The 19,815-nt window shown below is 41.5% G+C and overlaps 1 protein-coding gene across 3 annotated transcripts in view; it reads right to left on the reverse strand.

Moving 5' to 3' along the window:
• Window positions 1–19,815, reverse strand: part of PIP4K2A (phosphatidylinositol-5-phosphate 4-kinase type 2 alpha) — a 196,129-nt gene that overhangs the window by 63,961 nt on the left and 112,353 nt on the right. For all 3 annotated transcript variants that reach the window (XR_012644067.1, XM_074984868.1, XM_074984867.1), the window contains exon 4: window positions 5,609–5,761. Coding sequence is in view for 2 of the 3 variants with exons in the window: in XM_074984868.1 (XP_074840969.1) it covers window positions 5,609–5,761 (153 nt within the window). In the remaining variant the exon portion in view is untranslated. The remainder of the gene's footprint in view (window positions 1–5,608; window positions 5,762–19,815) is intronic.

Consider the following 19,815-nt stretch of genomic DNA (forward strand, 5'->3'; position numbering starts at 1 on the left):
CTACTAAATTGTCAAGGCTGAAACTTTGACAGGCTCATCTTTTACTAAAATAAGAGTCTATCTCCAGAAAAATAAACATACATTAATTTTATGTAGTATTTATACAGAGGAAGAGAAACAAAGAGTGACAATATTACGAGGTAACTGAAGTAATACACAAACCAACTTACTGCAATAATATCATAGAATCACAGGGCTGGAAGGGACCTCAGGAGGTCATCTAGTCCAGCCCCCTGCTTCAAGCAGGATCAACCCCCACTAAGTCATCCCAGCCAGGACCTTGTCCAGCTGGGACTTAAAAACCTCAAGGTATGGAGAATCCACCACCTCTCTAGGCAACGCATTCCAATGCTTCACCACCCGCCAGGTGACGTAGTTTTTCCTAATATCTAACATACACCTTTCCCTCTTCAACTTCTGACCATTACTCCTTGTTCTGCCATCTGACACCACTGAGAACAGTTTCTCACCCTCCTTTTTAGAGCTCCCCTTCAGGAAGTTGAAGGCTGCTATTAAATCACCTCTAAGTCTTCTCTTCTGTAAACTAAACAAGCCCAAATCCCTCATGAAAGTTATGTTTGAATGATTTGTGATGTCTGATCTTGAGACATGTGACAGCCTTGCTAGCACTGAGTTTGAAGGAAGATGTTCACAAGTATGAGCATTTTAACTAGAACAATATCTAAAATTATTCATTTGGTCTGACTTCTCCTGCATGCTATTTCTGTAAGTTTATGGTTCCCTACGAAATATCAGAAATAATAGGTTTTTTAGACAGTTACAGAACCTTACATAACATAACCTTAGAGTTTGGCTTCAAGTGAACACTAGTAGGATAATGACAAATAATAAGTTTGTGACAGCTTGAAAAAATCAGATATGTACTTGTCAGAGGAATACCAAGGCTGTGTCTAGACTAGCCCCCAACTTTGAAGGGGGCATGGTAATTCTGAGGAACAAAGGAACTTCGATGTAGCATGGTCACTTCAAAGTACTGGTGGCTACACGCAAGCCGGCACTTCGAAGTTTCACACTTCGAAGTTGCTGTGGGGGAGATTTAGCCTACTGAAGTGCTGCGGATGCACTGCAGCACTTCATTAGTAACCGCTCAACACCCTAATTACCATGCCCCCTTTGAAGTTATGGGCTAGTCTAGACACAGCTTAGGTAACAGCAGCAATGACTGGGATTTGATGAGGGCATCCCAGCGAGCAGCATTCCTAAATGTCTTGCAATGGGGTAACTCAGTCAAACTCAGAACGATGGCCTTTCAATGGGTCTTGGTCCCAAACTTCCATGTGGACTTCATGTACAGGTATAATAAATCTGAAGCCTTCTCTCCCATATACCAAAGACTGATGGGACTGAGAGGAGTCTGCTGTTCTTCCTCTGCTTTCCCTGCCCCAGTTGCTAAGTGTGAGTGCGAGCTTCATTCTTTCCTCCATCTTCTCCTTTACACCTCTCTGGCTGCTGGAAAGAAAGAGCATCACTCTTTCCCTAGCTCCCTCACATGATGCAAAGAGCAAACTTTTCTCCTTTCTTCCTACTAGAGTCTAAGCATTCCCTTCTACCCCATTCCTAGAAGTTGAAAAGTAAAGGGCAAAGTTTTGCTTTCTCTTCATTTGCTCCCTCCCAGACAGTCACCTGCATACTACTACAGTGCATGCACTGGAGTAGCTGGCAGAGTAAGCTGGAAACTGAATATAAAAAGCTCCCCAGAAGGAGGTTTGATGGGATAGTCAATGACAGGAATTCAAAAGTCAGGAGTCAGGGCTCCTGAAAAATAATGAAAATGGCTTGAAAAAAAATCATGAGATTTTTATTTGCCTTCTGCGTTTTGAGCCATTACAGTTAATATTTATAAGCAATTTTCCTGTACTACATGGGCTGCTCAATGGTTGCTTGTTTATTTTTTCCTTTTGGGTTTTTTTCCCCCCATCTTTTTAAAATGTAAGTTGAGATTCTCATGTACTAAAATTACTCCTGGAGCTGAAACTTTACAAGATGCACGACATCACTAGAGCTGGCAAAATTGCAATTTTTGCAAGCAGGCTGAAGCCACTTAGGGTATTTCTATAGCACACAGTAAAGCCAAGCTCGGAGTGAGGTTTAAGCCTATATCCTCACAATAGTCACAAGCAAAGCCAGATCGCATCCCTACCACTCCAATACCCCCCATACCACTCCTCTGCACTAATACCTGGTGGTTTGGACGAAGTGCTGGAAAGCAGAAAAACAGTCTTAGAAGATGCTTTTTTAGGCAACTTGTAGAGATTTTTAAGATGTATTTTAATCCTTCCTCTTCCCCTCCCACATCCACAACAAACGTTTATGCATTTGAGAGCTTGGTTTTATAAGTGTGGTGATATGAAAAAGAGTATCTAGTTTCTTTAAACTCAATGAAAGATTTATCAAGTATTTTCTAGCTAACTTTGTTGTATATACATGTGGCATGGTTTAATGGTTTTTAACAGCACTAATCTGAGATGACTTACATTACTTCCTCATGGCTACATCATATGAGTAGCATGGTTACCTCATAGAATCATAGAATACTAGGACTGGAAGGGACCTCAAGAGGCCATTGAGTCCAGCCCCCTGTCCCAATGGCAGGACCAAGTACTGTCTAAACCATCCCTGATAGACATCTATCTAACCTGTTCTTAAATATCTCCAGAGATGGAGATTCCACAACCTCCCTTGGCAATTTATTCCACTGTTTGACCACCCTGACAGTTAGGAACTTTTTCCTAATGTCCAACCTAAACCTCCCTTGCTGCAGTTTAAGTCCATTGCGTCTTGTTGACCAGCATCTGATGAAGTGAGTCTTTGCTCACGAAAGCTCATGCTCAGAACTATTCTGTTAGTCTATAAGGTGCCACAGGACCCTTTGTTGCTGTTACAGATCCAGACTAACACGGCTACCCCTCTGATACTTGACATCTCTGAGTACAGTTATCCAGCCAGTTATGCACCCACCTTACAGAAGCCTCATCTAAAGTGTATTTGCCTAGTTTTTGATAAGAATATCATGTGAGACCATATCAAATGGTTTACTAAAGTGTAGGTATACCACATCTACCACTTCTCCCCATCCACAAGGCTCGTTATCCTATCAAAGAAAGCTATCAGATTAGTTTAATACATTTTGTTCTTTACAAACCCATGCTGGCTGTTCCCTATCACCTTACCACCTTCCAAGTGCTTGGAGATGATTTCTTTAATTACCTGCTCCATTATCTTTCCTTGCACAGAAGTTAAGCTGACTGGCCTGTAGTTTCCTGGGTTATTCTTATTCCCCTTTTTATAGACGGGCACTATATTTGCCCTTTTCCAGCCTTCTGGAATCAATCCTGTCTCCCATGATTTTCCAAAGATGATAGAGAAAGGCTCAGATATCTCTTCTATCAGCTCCTTGAGTATTCTAGGATGCATTTCATCAGGCCATGGTGACTTGCAGACATCTAATTTTTCTAAGTGATTTTTAACTTGTTCTTTTTTTATTTCAACTGCTAACCCTACCCCTTTCCCACTAGCATTCACTATGTTGGGCATTCCTTCATCAGACTTCTCAGTGAAGACCGAAACAAAGAAGTCATTAAGCATCTCTGCCATTTCCAAGTTCCCTGTTACTGTTTCTCCCTCCTCATTGTGCTATGGCACTACCCTGTCCCTGGTCTTCCTCTTGTTTCTAATATATTTATAAAAAGCCTGCTTGTTTCCCTTTATGCCTGTAGCTAGTTTGAGCTCATTTTGTGCCTTAGCCTTTCTAATCTTGCTCCTGCATTCTTGTGTTGTTTGCCTATATTCATCCTTTGTAATTTGTCCTTGTTTCCATTTTTTTATATGATTCCTTTTTTTATTTTGAGATCATACAAGATCTCCTGATTATGCCAAGGTGGTCTTTTGCCACATTTTCTATCCTTCCTATGCAGCGGGACAGCTTGCTTTTGGGCTCTTAATAATGTCCCTTTGAAAACTGCCAACTCTCCTCAGCTGTTTTTCCCCTCAGTTTTGCTTCCCGTGGGACCTTACCTACCAGCTCTCTGAGTTTACCAAAATCTGCCCTCCTGAAATCCATTATCTCTATTTTGCTATTTTCCCTTCTTCCTTTCCTTAGAATTGTGAACTCTGTGATTTCATGATCACTTTCACCCAAGCTGCCTTCCACTTTCAAATTCTCTACTAATTCCTCCCTATTTGTTAAAATCAGATTTAGAACAGCTTCCCCCCGTTAGCTTTTTCAGCCTTTTGGAATAAAAAATTGTCTCCAATGCAATCCAAGAACTTACTGGATAGTCTGTGCCCTGCTGTATTAGTTTCCCAACATATATCTGGATAGTTGAAATCCCCCATCCCCACCAAATCTGGGGCCCTGCATGACTTTGTTAGTTGTTTAAAAAAAGCCTCATCTACCTCTTCCACCTGGGTAGGCGGCCTGTAGTAGACTCCTGGCAGGACATCACCGTTGTTTTTTACCCCTCTTAGTCTAACCCAGAGAGTCTCAACACGTCCATCTCCTACATCCATCTCCACGTCAGTCCAAGTGTGTACATTTTTAATATATAAGGCAACAACTCCCCACTTTCTTCCCTGTCTAAGGGAAGCAGGCTGTACCCTTCAATACCAACATTCCAATCATGCGTATTATCCCACCAAGTCTCCATGATGCCAACGATGTCATAGTTACATTTATTTATTAGCACTTCCAGTTCTTCCTGCTTTTTACCCATACTTCTTGCATTTGTATATAGGCATCTAAGATATTGATTTGATCTTGCCTCCCTGTTTTGCCCTGACCCTCTTTGTACTCTGACATTGTTGCCCATGCTGCCTCCCATTTCTGACCCATCTCCCAGGTTTCCATGTTCTCCACTTACCTGTGGGCATACTGATAAAACCTTTTTATCCAGTACCATGTATTCTCTACATTGCGCGTGCGCACACACTCACACAATTTTCATTTTATATATAAATGCAACATTCATCACTTGTAATCAGTATTACTAAAATATATGTCACATTTAGTCAATGAAGCAATGTGACATTCAAAAGGAAAATGAACTACACAATTTGAACTCAGTGGGGCCAACAGCCACTGCAGGCCCAGGGGCAAGATGCATGTGTATGGGAGGGAGGGACTGGATCCTCACCCCCAGAAGGGGAGAGGCCAAGGCTGGAAGGCACAGGATTTAGGACATTCAGCCTTGGGCCCCTCCTAGGCTCCTTCCCACGCTCCCTCAGAGCCCCACGTGGAGCAGCGGCACAGCGCTCTGGCGGCATTTCAAAGGAACCCAGAGTTCCAGCTGCCACTACTTCAGTGGCAGCAGCTGGAGCACTGGGCCACTTTAAAAGACCAGGCCCTGGGGCAACTGACATCTTTGCCTTACTGCTGGGCCAGTCTGAGCTGATCCTACTTTCACAATCACTTTATCAAGATCTTTTGACATACCGAAGAAAAAAATAATCTGAAATGAACTGACAACACATTAATAATAAAGCAACCAAAACAGTACACATTGAAAACGCATCCTTTATCAGAGAATTTTATTTAATTTTTCCCAATTTTTTAATACTTCCCATCTCCTGACAGTAACCAAGATATTACCTGATGATATTTCTTCAGAATGTTGTGCATTTCTGCTACATCTTCACTTGTTATAGTTTTGATGATGTATCTTTTGTCATATGAGGTGTGAAAACGGGCACCACTCCGTGCTTGAGAATCGTTAGCAAGTGGAGCACTTCTCGTCAAGGAATTCTGCCACATTATTTAAAAAAAAAAAAAAAAGAAAAAAAAGAAAAAAACATCAGACAAAAAGTACAGTGTAGCTGAAATGCATTACAGTACATTCAAATTTCTTTTTTGTTCTTTCTGAAAACATTTGCACCTTGCTCAATTCTATCTAAAGGCCAGTAGGATGCAAGCTTGGCAGAGTGGTCATTTACTTCACAAAATATTTTGCGAAGAGAAAAAGATTCATGTTCTCCAATGTTTAAATAATATTTCTGAAGGAAATTTACATTGGTCTCATACTCTTCATTCTAAAAACAGCTTTTGGAAGAATATTAAATAGGGGATAAAACAGTTGAAATACAATAGTTTATCAGAATAATTGTATATACAAAATCAATCATCTGAAGTAGTGTCATATTAATATTAGTTAATGCCTATATCAGTGTCATCAAGCACAAAAAGCATGAGTCAGAATTCCGCAATTCTAATCCAAACTCTACAACTGGCTTGATGTGTGGTACCGGGAAAGATATGTGCAGTCTCTGATGCCTGTTCCATAAAATCATGGTACCTAGCTTACCTACCCAAAAGGGGAGCTGGCAGTATCAGGTAATATTTATAAAACGTTTTGAAAATAAAGTGTGACAGGATTAGCAGGTGTTTTTGGACTGATGCGTGCGTGACCACACAACAACGAGAACATTTTCAGAAAGCTGTTATAAGCACACTCATTCCATGCAAACAAGGGACCAAACCCACAAAAGGTTTACTTTTAATTTAATCATCTTCTGTTTGGCACTGAGGTCCCTTTAGTAGGCAGCTGTCTCTGCTTCTTTCTTCGTTAAAGATACAATACACTGTGTGCTAGAAATAACATATCAATGATGCAACACACCTAAATACAACTACTGGTAGAAATACAATGCCTGTTTATGCCAGACCTATTATTGAGGCTATACACAGTAACGACAATGCTAATGAAAACCATTTGTTGTTCTACTTTACTGAAGAAATCATCATAAAAGAATAAACTTTCCAGTATTACTGAAACAGCGAGGAATGTGCACTGTCCATTTTAGTGAAACTATGATTTAAGTTTCAGCCTGCTTGTTCACTGCATGGATCCAAATCTGCTCTTACGAGAAACTTCGACAAGTCCCTTGAACTTTGCGTGCAGAATATGCATGGCGCCAGGGCAGCATTTGGCTCCTAAGTTAGAAGAGCTCAGCGAGGATGCCATTTGTTAGATATGTTATGTAATTTGTAATCAGGCATAGAAGTGAGGATGATGCTGATTCAAAACAGCACTTCAGCACATGCTTCACTTTGAGAAGGGGGTGTAAATCCCATTGACTTTAACAGGCCTTAAAACACATACTTAAGTTCTCTCCTGCAAAGAGGAGGCTTTCCTGAGTCAGGGCCAAAGTACTAAGTGAAAATGTTTTCCATAAGCGTTCTTTATTCAGTTCAACAATGACTGGCAAGAATAGTCAGATACCAAATACAAATGTAATGCTCAACTGGAATGAAAGGCTTTATTGTGGAATGTGGGAGAAAAATAGAAAAGCTTTACTCTCTCTATCTGTGTGTGAGTTTTAAAATAGGCAGACATATTTAACTGGGGTTATATGGTCATCTGTGATAAAAAAGCTATACATTGATTCCTTCCACTATCATCTTCATATAGACATAGCATGCTGATGATATGCTAGGGCACTGAATATCCCCTTCCTCTACTGTGATCAAAAGAGACTTTTGGGTCAGCCACAGAGAGCCCAATACCGTCTCTGCAGTGGAAAGGGTCTTGAAGACCCACTTCCCTGGGTTGAGAGTCATCAAAAGAGGCAGGATAGGCATTGCTCATCATATTTCGAGTCACTGTTTTAAACAGAATCGAAGCCTGCAAGTTTATGTATTGCTGTAGATCAGTGGTGTCCAAAAGAATTTAACCAATTGCCACAGGACCCTGCCTGCCTCAGCCAGGCACCGGTCTCTCCAGCCAGACCCCCCATCCCAAAATTACTCACTGGAGCCACGAAAGCCTCCCCAGGCTGAAGCTGCCTGGTGGCTGGAGCCACTGCACACAAGCTGCCCCAGGCTGAAGCCACGCCGTGCTAGACACCCCGCTGCTGGAGCCTGCTGGGCTGGAGGAACTGCCTCCGCTGCTGCTGCCATGTGCTTGTCCCACAATGTGGTGGGACACATGAGCGGAGCAGAGAGAGGGGTGCCCCACATGTGTGGCTCTCCTGGGCCGCATTTTGCCACATACCACTACCCAGCCCACCATATGAGCATATTGGACACCACGGCTATAACTCATCCCCTTTTCAGATGTTCCATCCCTCACTGCACTGCTCCTTGATCCACACTGGAAAGACGACCAGAGGAGCGCTCTCTGTTCTACTATGACAGTATTTTCTGTTTACTATTGAGGTCTATTTGTGAGCTAATGGACCAAAGTACCTTAACATTACAGCTGATGCTTGGCATTCCATTTATTTTATAATTAAAGAGTAATTTTCAACTACATTGAAGATCTAAAGCTGCTTCTACACTCTCTCCCTGCCCTGTCAGAAGCAGCATTGTAATGAGGCAACTTGAAGCAGGCGAATGAGGTGCCCACATGCATATTCAGCGCCTCATTAGCATTATACCAGCCATGCAAATTTCAAAGTGAAGATTTCCAATTGCAGATTGACAGTGTAGATGGGGGCAACTTTGAAATAAGCGCCCCACTTCCACATTCCCTTACTCCGATCTAGTTTTGTGGGAGTAAGGGAATGTCGAAGTGAGGTGCTTATTTCAAGGTGCCCCATCTTCACTGTCAATCTGCAATTTGAAGTCTGCACCTAGAAATTCTTGTGGCTGCCATTATGATACTGAAGTGCTGAATACGCACATTAGTGATTCATTAGCCTGCTTCGACTTGCCTTGTTACCATGTCACCTCTGACAGGAGAGTGAGAGTGTAGAAGCAGGCTAAGAAATTCTCAGTGTAATTATCCTGCTTCCTCCCAAAAATGGCAGTGTAAGGCTTGTTTCCACAGCATTTCTGTATGGGTCAAAACACTGCTTCAAAAATTTCTATCTACCTACCTACATATACATAGAGAGAGAGAGAGAGAGAGCTGTTAGGACTCAAAAGGGTCAAACATTTAAAGTTTAATATAATTTTTTTATTTCTTAGAAAAGTAAATTCTGGATTATAGTTGCCTATAGTCACATGATCTTTTTCTCAATTATTAGGTTATTATTCAGTTAGCAACAATAAGAGTTACTGAATAATTAATTATAACCACTCCTAGAAGAAATAGGTGTCTTATTCTTTGGTAACTATACAAATTAAGTGAGGATATTTGTCAGTAACTGTAGTTCTCTGAATATATTACTTCCAGAGAACCCTAACCTCGGACTTGTGAGTCATGTGGCATAAATCTTGAAAACAATTAACTGAGAAGCAGGACATGAGCTGTTACACATTCTATGAAGAGCTGCAAAGAGGTGTGGTTCACACCATCACTACAGAAAAGGGAAGGTGGAAGTGTTAAAGCATTATATTCTGAAAATTTCAGTTCCTATGAAGTAATCTACAGCAATATTTTCCATCTCAATATTTGGAGATTAAGAGGCAGATTCTTATTACTTTCATACACTGAGGACACTTATTTCAGTATAATCACATTAAAAGGGAGAGGGATCAACTTGCAAAGAAAAGCAACGAAGGATCCTGTGGCACCTTATAGACTAACAGAAAAGTTTTGAGCATGACCTTTCGTGAGCACAGACTCACGTCATCAGATGCTGGTCTTGGAAATCTTGGAAAAAATCCTTGAGATTTCCAAGACCAGCATCTGATGAAGTGAGTCTGTGCTCATGAAAGCTCAGGCTCAAAACTTTTCTGTTAGTCTATAAGGTGCCACAGGATGCTTTGTTGCTGTTACAGATCCAGACTAACACGGCTACCCCTCCGATACTTGCACAGAAAAGATACTATTGCAACACTTCAGCAAGGATATCAGAATGTCCCCACATACAAAACACACAAATCTCTTCAATGCTGAAACTTTTTGTCATTGTTCCTGAAACCTCAACTTTTATAGGTGCTTTGGTCTAAAAATTTGACATTAAGGCCGTGTCTACATGTGCCCCAAACTTCGAAATGGCCACGCAAATGGCCATTTCGAAGTTTACTAATGAAGCGCTGAAATGCATATTCAGTGCTTCATTAGCATGCGGGCGGCCACGGCGCTTCGAAATTGATGTGCCTTGCCGCCGTGTCCAGACGGGGCTCCTTTTCGAAAGGACCCTGCCTACTTCGAAGTCCCCTTATTCCCATCAGCTCATGGGAATAAGGGGACTTCGAAGTAGGCGGGGTCCTTTCGAAAAGGAGCCCCGTCTGGACGCGCCGCGTGGCGGCAAGGCGCATCAATTTTGAAGCGCCGCGGCTGCCCGCATGCTAATGAAGCGCTGAATAGGCATTTCAGCGCTTCATTAGTAAACTTCGAAATGGCCATTTGCGTGGCCATTTCGAAGTTTGGGGCACGTGTAGACGTAGCCTAAATGTATCAGAAAAAAGAGGGGGGGTATACCAGTAACAAAAGATGTTTGTGACCCATGTTTACACCAAAACCTTTCACAAAAGATCATTTTTAACAGGGATTTTCAAGCCTAATCAAAGTAGCTATTTTATTGATTAATTTCAGCCCATGAAGACAACTTCCAAGTTGCCGCATTCTCTCTCACCCAATCCAAAGTGCTTGAGAGGAAAATCCTGTGTGAAATTCAGATTCAGTTGGTTTTCCTTTGTTGAAAATAAACAAGGACATTTACAATTTCTTCTCATTCAGACCCTGATCCTGACACTGGATTCATGCAGAAAGATCAATCCGCCTTGCTTTTCAGGGAACAGGGGGCTCTATAAATGTGAAGGGCAGATTTTGCTCATTTCCCTTATTTTTTCCAGCCACAAAACAATTATGCAATTATATATTCATATATTGTCTTCCCCTTTCTTGCTTTTAAAACCCAGGTCTTCCTAATAAAATATCACAATTAATCATGGTTAAGTGGACACTAAATAAAGTGAGGAGCAAGAACATGATGTAAGGGCTTTTAACGAGTCTTCACTGGATTGCAGAAAAAATTAAGAGTATATGCCAAATTTCTCAATGCACAGAATACGAAGAGGTTAACACCCCACTTTACTCCAGCTACTATTCTAATCCCTTTGTACAAATCCACAGCATTGTACAAGGCACATAGCCAACAAGTGTGAAAACTACCCTCTGATCCCCAGAAAAAAAATCTCAAGTTCTGATGAACTGGAAAGTTTGAAGTGAATGAAAAATTCCAAATACTTCAATCTGTAAGTATTTAGGGGAAGAAACCTTAAAACTCCTCCAGCCCAAACCAGGAAGTGAAAGGATGTTTGGTTTGGGAGTTTTAAAACTCATTTGAGTTAATTATTGTTGTCTTTCAAACTGGGGTTAAGGAGCACTGATGATCTGCAAGGATCTTGAGAGTTTCCTGGGCAAATGGTGATGGAGCTTCCTTGTTTCTAGCTGCTGAAATGCATTAAAACAGCTAAACATACATTAAATGCTTCCTTTGTATCAACCTTCCATGCAAGAAACTGCTGTAGTGGCCACTGGTATGCTGTGTGATTGAAAATGGGAGTCAAGATAGAGTCAAATTGTGAAAATGAATCTACACTTGAGCGAAGTGTGAGGAACAATAGCTACCCTTTGGGAGCAACATCCTATAGTTACCAGGCCCTGGTCTATACTACCCAGTTAGCCTGATATAAGGCAGCTTATGTCTACCTAATTATGTCAGTGTAACTACGGCAGTGCGTCCACTGATGTAACCATCCAACTATAAGAACATAACTTCACCTCTATGAGAGATGTAGGGCTGACATTGGTGTAATTGGGATATTGCAGTGTCCATGTTATGCAGAGTTGTGAAACTGATGAGAAGTCCTCCCAGTTCTCAGCTGGACTACTGCCCGCTGCCCCAACTCACCACTCCCAGCCAGGCTGCTACCCAAGCTCCCCACTTAACTGCTGCCTGGATCCAAGCTTTTCACTCCCAGCTGGGCTCCTGCCTAAGCTGCCTGCTCCCAGTTGGGCTGCACCTGCCTGGTCACGCTGGGAGCCCAGCTGAACTGAGGCTCACAGCTCCCCACTGAGAATACAGCAGCTGGAGAGAACAGAGAGGTGACAGCCCAGGTGGCTGACCTGCTCCCTGCAGGAAGCCAAAAGCCTAGGGCAGCTGGCCTGCTCCTGGTAGGGAGCTGGGAGTGAGGTGACAGCTGGGCTCCCAGCGGGGAGCTGCAAAGATCTGCTAAACTCAGGCACACACTCCCTCCTCCCTCCCCTGCAATCGACACTGCTTCTTTTAAGTTAGTGGAAGTGTTCCCGATGAGGACATGCACCACCAAACGAAGGAGAGCAATGTGATGTGAACCACTGCAGTTAGTACTGCCGTGGCTGTAAGTCGACCAAAGACAAGCTGTCTTAAACTTGTAGTGTAGACTAGGCAAGAAACATTTTGATCACGTGTGGATTGAAATAATGGCAAGCACTGAAGAATACAATTCCCCTTAAGCCTTAAAAGAAGGGCTACAAATTATTTAATTCTAATACTACTAGCAAGTTCCTTATTCTGATTTTTTGGTATTTGCATTAGATAATTTAAGCACATTAATTTTTCAGTTTACGGTATTGCTGATTACAATAGTTATATTTGCTTGCAAAAGGCTACCACTTTCTCGTGGTTCTGATGTCGTATGATGTTTTCTCCTGGTGGATGTTTGCAGCCAATTTGATCTCATTGTTCCCGTCAAGCAGAAACAGGAATGATTCACATGGGAAACTTCCACACAGCATATGACATTTCTCATTTCCCAACTATACATGTTGCACTTATGACAGTTACAAATTTCCAAAAACTAGACTTCATTAAAACATGTAACCTGTTGCCCAAACATGAAACCAATCATCTTAAATAAAGGGAGGAAAATTTGTCCAATTTGTGCACACATGGCAAGATTTGTAATCCACAGGGCACACAAACGTCAATGAATTATACTTGACCAGAAGAATTTTAGTCAGCCACAGAGTAGACACAAAGCTAAAAATTAAATTTTTTAAAACAAGATCTTCCTATCTAGAAGCAGTTGCCATATATGCGTTGCCTGATTCTTGGTTTAATAACACTGACCATCAACCAAAAATGGTTGTGCCCACACATTTCTACTTTACATTAAAGATAAATAGCATGTGTACTGTAGATGGAGAAGGAAGGGACTGTCGGGTAAGAATTGACAGTAAAGAACGGTTTAAATAGGGAATCATCATTTGTGTGTTTCATGTCAGTTTCATAGAAATCCTCGCCAATTTTCATTAAAGGACTGTACAGAATGAACTTGGGTTTTCTGAAACAAGTTGGAGCTGATATAGTAACTTATAAACTGACTTGGTAAAAGAAGATCAGGACATGAAAGCAATAAAATAACGTGACATCCAGTGTACAGTATGTCACAAAAATATGCTATTATTTTTACTTTTCCTCTTTAAGGTTAGATATTAGACTATGAGGATAGGGCTAGACTAAAATAAACATTAAAAATACTAAAACACTTTAAAAAGCACCCTCCTATTTAGTGTAGATATACCCAGAAAAACTCTGTAAGTTAAATTGATTAACAAGCAGACCGAAAAATATCATTGTATTCCCCAAACCAAGTGTCTGTAACCTGTGGTTATTTAAGGACTTCTTTATGGCTCCTGATGCTATAATTGCAAAGTTAAAAATAAAACCCTGATTATTTTTGATAAATAGTGAACATTTAAAAGCCCAAAAATGAACAACTCATATCTAAATAGCAAACAATATGTGATTTCAAAATATTAGATAACTTCCCTAGCATTCTATAGATAGAAAGGTTTGGGAGCGAAAGTCGGGCAGACAGCACTACAAACACACATGTAACGTATAAGGAAATAGAATATGTAAAAAGCTTGTGAATGTCCTGCAGTAAACATGTATCACATTATAAATCACTCTGTTCGCGCTTCTCTTAAAATAGGGGTTACAAAAAGCATGGCTGGACATTATTTATTAAGGACCATTTCGTATTCACATGCATTGCGGCTCTTGAATTATTGAGTTTTTTACTAAATTGGAAAAAATGGCTCTTCTTGCCATTTTGATTGGTGATCTTTGACCTAAACTGTGCTGCTTAAAAACAGTCCTAATTCACAGAGCTCTTTTTCAGAGGTAAAATGTAGCTCACTGCTTTCTGTGATGGAAAGTGGTAAAATAGCAGTACTGTATCTAGACTTCAGTGGCAATATTAAGTAGCTGGATGATTTATTACAGTATGCTAATGAAAGGGACCAAACTGGGCAATAAGAAACTGAATATGTATGAATATTACAAAAAGATAACTGGATTTGACCTCCTTGAAGAAAGCAGCATAGGTCTTCTCAGCTCATCCCTCTTTTAGAGCTAGCTGCTATCAATGCCAGAGGCTTGTATACATTGGCACAAGCCCACCCCTAATTGGCATAACTCCTCCTGTACATGGGATTTTATAAATTGACTCTGTCATTTTTTCCTTCCCGATCTCAAGTGTAACTCAGATAAAAGGCACTGCCTGACACAAGGTAGCTCAGAGAGAGAGAGAATTGTTGAGGGGAAGGAACAGAAAGTGTCTAAATGATGGCTAGCGAAAGACATTGTGAATCCCTTCTCTGGACTGCTCTGATTTTTTTTTTTTTTGAGTAGAGAAAGAAAGGAAAGAAACCGAACCACATGGTTACATTTTAGAAATGCACAGTTTGGGAAGGAGGGGGGCAGTGAAAGGTTTAGCCTTTAAATGTATCTAAGAGTGGCTCTATCAAGTAGCTGTATTCTGCCCTTGCAAGAGGATAGATTAAATGTTTTTAACAGCCCTTTCATGCCTTTCACTATGAATTGACAGCACATTCCTATTACCCAGCTATTGTACACAGTGGCATATATTTACATAACAATGCCACAGTGAAGCATTAGTCACACTATCCACAAACAAGTCATTTTATTAATTCTGTTATGAGTAAGTGTGTAGTCTCCAAAGAACATTACAGAACAGGAAAAGATCACATGAGGTCACAGAATTCTGTCCCCTTTACTTTTATCCCAGCCTTTGCTGCTTTGTTACTATGTGCCTCAAACCCCTCTCTCGTGATTAAAATGTCTGTCCACTTCATGTTTACTATTCCACTAAATAGCTGTGGTTAGCAACTGATTCCATGTCTATCATGCTGAGTGAAATAATTTTGCCTGAATTCCCCATTCATTTTACATTTGTGAAATTTTAAGCTTCTGCATACCAGGTTTTGATCTCAGGAGAGCGAACAGCTTTTCTACCTTGTAAATGTGAATGCTGATGAGGTCACCTTAAGAATAAACTAAACCCCTGTACAGTAATTGCTTAAACAAATAAAGTTGTATTTTGCATGACAAGCTCTCGGACACAAGGTAGTGTGCAGTTATTGCTCGAGTTTGGCCCAGAAATCTACCTCCCATCACACAGAGAGACCGAACATAAACACAGCCCCTACCCAAAAGAGCTTGCAACCTAACTATAAGACAAGAGATGGCAACAGACAGACAAGGAAGTACAAGGAAACATTCAGACAACATCATTTAAATATACAAGTGATGGGAAAAGGGATAGTGAACAAATGTGACTGTGTCAAAGGCCAGGTAAGTTCCAAAACTTTTGCAGCATGTGCTGACAACCCCTGAGTCCTAAAGCCCCCAGAATGTGGGGGCCTCCCTGGCACACTTCTAGATCCAGGAAGATGCGCTGGGACCATAACCCATTTTAAATCCTCAAAAATGTTGAATTTTGCAAATACCTGGATGCACTGCATGGTTGGCTAGGGCACCTTGTGGCGGCTCCAGAAACACTGCACAGGCAGCTATGGTGCCCTGCATTGTGCAGTGGCAACAGGAGCACCGAGCGGGCAGGTATGATGCCTTGTGCCACATGGTGGCAACAGCAGCGCTGCACAGGCAATTACGGTGTCTCATGCCATGTGGGTGGCTACAGTGCCTCATGCCACATGGTGGCAACAGTGCAAGGGATGATGGGCCAATCGCGAATAACTGAATTTGTGAATGTTATATTTGCGAATGTCACGACCTCGCTGTACTGTTAACAGGTCATGCATTTGGGGCCTAATTCAAAACCCATTTAAGTCCACTGAGGTTCTTCCTTGGACTTCAACGAGAATTTTCGTAGAATGTAGGCCAGAAAGGACCATTAGATCATCTAATCTGATCTCCTATATATAAACAGGCCAGTAAATTTCACTCAGATATTTCTGTGTAGGACCAAGTAACTTCTATTTGCTTAATGCATAGCTTTCAGAAAGACAACCAATCATGATCTGATGAGACAATGAAATGGAAAATCTACCACTTCTCTTGGTAGTTTGTTCTAATGCTTAAATCATTCTCATTGTTAAACAATTGTGCCTAATTTCTCATTTGAATTTGTCTAATTTCAGTTTCTGGCACTTGCTCTCATAGTACTTTCTCCACTAGTTTAAAGAGCCCTTTAGTGCCAGGTATTTTCTCCCCAAGAGGGTGACTATAATTCAGTCGCTACTCAATCTTCTTTCTTAAACTATCAGAATGAGCTCTTTAAGAATCTCAATTTAAGGCATTTTCTCCAGACTTTAAATAATCTTTCTGCATCATTTCCAGTTTTTCAATGTTTAAAATTTGGACATCAGAATTATAAAGCAGTATCCTACTATTGGTATCACCAATGCCAAATAAAGAGGTGGTATCACCTCCATACTCCTACGTACTATTCCCCTATTTATACAGTCGACAAACATATTATCTCTGCCACAGCATCATACTAGCAGTTGATGTTGAGTTGTTTGTCCACTTCGACACCTAATGCCTTTTCAGAGACACTGCTTTCCAGGATAGTCTCCCCCATTCTGTACATACAGCTTGTATTCTTTGTTTCTAGATACCCACTTTTCCAGTTGGGTGCATTAAAAACACATTTTGCTTGAATGGGCCCAGACAATTGATGGAGATCACTCTGTATGATAGCCTTATTCTCATCTCCACCCTGCCAATCGTTGTCTCATTCACAAATTTTATCAGGAGTGATTTTATATTTTTTCCAGGTAATTGATGAAAATATAAACAGGAACAAGCCTAACACGAATTCTGGCAGAACCTGGCGAGGAACGCCTCCTTTCAATGACATTCTCTCTGACAAACAATTTCGGAGATCTGTCAGTCAGTTCTCAAGCCATTTAAGACACCAATGTTGTACAGTGCTCTTTTTAATCAGAATGTCATATAATGCTGTCAAATGTCTTACAAGAGTCTAAGTAAATTACATCTATGCAGTTACTTTCAGCAACCAAATTTCTCTCATCAATAAGGAAATCAGTTTTGTCTGACAAGATCTACTTTCCATCAAACCATGATTAATTATATTATTTTTAATTGTCAAAAATAAAAAGGATGCTATTATCAGTTTTTACATTATTTTGCTCAGGATGGCAGCACTATTTCAATATTATTTCACCTTCTTAAAATGGTATTGAATTAGACCTATAAATCACAGCCATACCTGCTTCCTGAAAAACCCAAGTAAAACAGAAACAAGCAGGTCTCTGAAACACCCGCATTACCATTTGCACTTTAATTCTTTATTCCCACGTTACGTAAGTGAGACTTTCAAATACAGAAGGAGGCACAAGAGTTAGTCAACAGAAAAGTGCTTAATTAACCAACAAAATTAATAGACTACACATTGAACCCCTCTAATCTGGAACTCTCTCGTTTGGCAAACTCTAATCTGGCATGATTTTATAGTTACCTGAATGACCAGAGTGTGGCTCAGTTTCCTGTGGTCCCATAAAGTTTGTTTACAGCCATCAGTCCTGGCTCTCAGTGTTCTGTGCTGTTATTTAGCTGTAATTTACCCTAAATGTCTTCCGAGAGCCCAGTAAGCAGCGGAAGTGTTAGTAATGTTCTAGAACAGGCAAGTCAAACTAAAAGACTACTGGAGGCCGCACAAACAAAAACTGATAGATTTCAGGACCACCAAAAAAAATGTACTTCTATCAGAAAGTCATAATTATTATAGATTATGTTTTAGGTATATTTTATAATATTTTTCAAGTCTTGTTTGACCATAATACAATTATTTTAACTGAGAATTTAATACTTAATATGAATTTTACTGTTTTGTAATTTTATTAATAGTTCATAAAATTTGATAAGAGACACACCTAGCAGTGAGGGAAGAAAGAGTTAGAAAACACTGATGATAAAAGCAGACCAGGGAGAAAAGTCTAATCAGAAAAGCCAAAATATCTACAAAAAGATGAGACAGATGGTTCTGTAAGTAGGTGACCATCCGTCCTGTATTAGGCGGGATGCTCCCATATTTGGGACACCAAAAAGGCATCCCTACTTATTTTTCAAAAGGGACTCATTGTTCCATATTTAGGCACTTCCCCCGCCTGACCTTTTCCACCAGCAGCTGTACAGGCGAAGCTGCTGGCAGGAGTTACTTCCCCAAGCCGTGGGGAAACAGCGGAGTTGTGGGCAGCTGTCATGTCCCTGCCGCTTCCCCAGGGTTTGGGGAGTGCTGGGGGCTGACACTTCCCTGGGTTTCCCGAGGAGGGCCAGCGGCTGCTGCGGCCTTCCTGGCTCCCTGGGGCTTGATGCAGTTGTCCCTCCTCTATATACCTCCCTGTCCCATATTCGGGAGAGGGAAATATGGTCACCCTGTTTTGCAGTGAACATGCAAAGCCAGGTATCAGGATGCACACTCTGTGCTGTCAGTTTCATCATCTCGAAGAATGAGGATAAATAACCTACCATGCAGGAAAGCCATGAGTTAGCAACAGGAATGAATGAATGGGCTTTGAGATTTGTGGTGAAAGGAAGAGCAGCAAGAGTTAATTTAAAGAAGCGGTATCTGAGGGGAATGGCACAGAGGCTCAGGCTGTGGCCCCACTACCTCCTTCTTTCGGAGGGGGCATGCTAATGAGCCACTTAGGCAGATGCTAATGAGGCACTGCCACAAATATGCAGCGCCTCATTAGCATAACAGCAGCCATGCGCGCTTCCAAAGTGCCGGTTTTGAAACTCACACTGCCCATGTAGCCAGGGGCCTTTCGAAACAACCCCCCGATTTCGAAAGCCCCTTCCCATTTCAAAGCGCACACAGCTGCCATTAAGCTAATGAGGCACTGCATATTCATGGAAGCACCTCATTAGCATTTGCCAAAGTGGCTCATTAGCATGCCCCCTTGAAAGGAGGATGTAGTGTGGCCATGGCCTCAGAGAATGAAGATTAAGGCTGAGAGAAACCAATCACCTGACGTTATGTCGCTAAGGGTGTAGTTAAGTTGGAACATTTCCACTGTACATGGTTTTCTTTGTCAATCATTGTGACCAGGTTTGAACGATGCTTTCGCTGATTTTATGTATTTCCCTTTCACCTTTGTACAGGGTGGGTACAATACAGTGAAACTCCTCCCCTGCCCCAAGAGCTGCCTCTCTGCCCACATGGAGGTTACAAATTCCCCCTTCCCCCACCCCCTTTCAGAGGGCCATAGAAGACATCATAACCCAACATTTTTTTTCTGCATAGAGGAAGGAGTGAGAGAGGAAAGAGTGCTGGGTGGCCCGCAGTAGGGAAAGAGGTGATAGGGAGAGAGACCAGCTCATGACCTCAGAGCTTTTGTGGCTATTGTCCAAGTGCAGAAAGATTTCCTTTCAGTTCCACCAAAGAAGAAACATTGCACTCCCTTCCCCCTCTTCCACCCCCTCCCCTCCCTGTATCCACCACCAAATTTCTCTACACTTCCATCTCACACATTTTGGGGGTTTACACTGAAATCCCCCATTGCACTGTGTTCTCTCCCACTTTCAGACTCTGGGGCTTTATTACACATGCACCAGACACGGACAGCACAAGGAGCTGGGATTGGTGTTCATCCTGCCACTCGTGTGCCAGAGAAGGGTGTGTAACTT

Source organism: Carettochelys insculpta, chromosome 2 (assembly GCF_033958435.1).
Source record: "Carettochelys insculpta isolate YL-2023 chromosome 2, ASM3395843v1, whole genome shotgun sequence".
NCBI classification, from domain to species: domain Eukaryota; kingdom Metazoa; phylum Chordata; order Testudines; family Carettochelyidae; genus Carettochelys; species Carettochelys insculpta.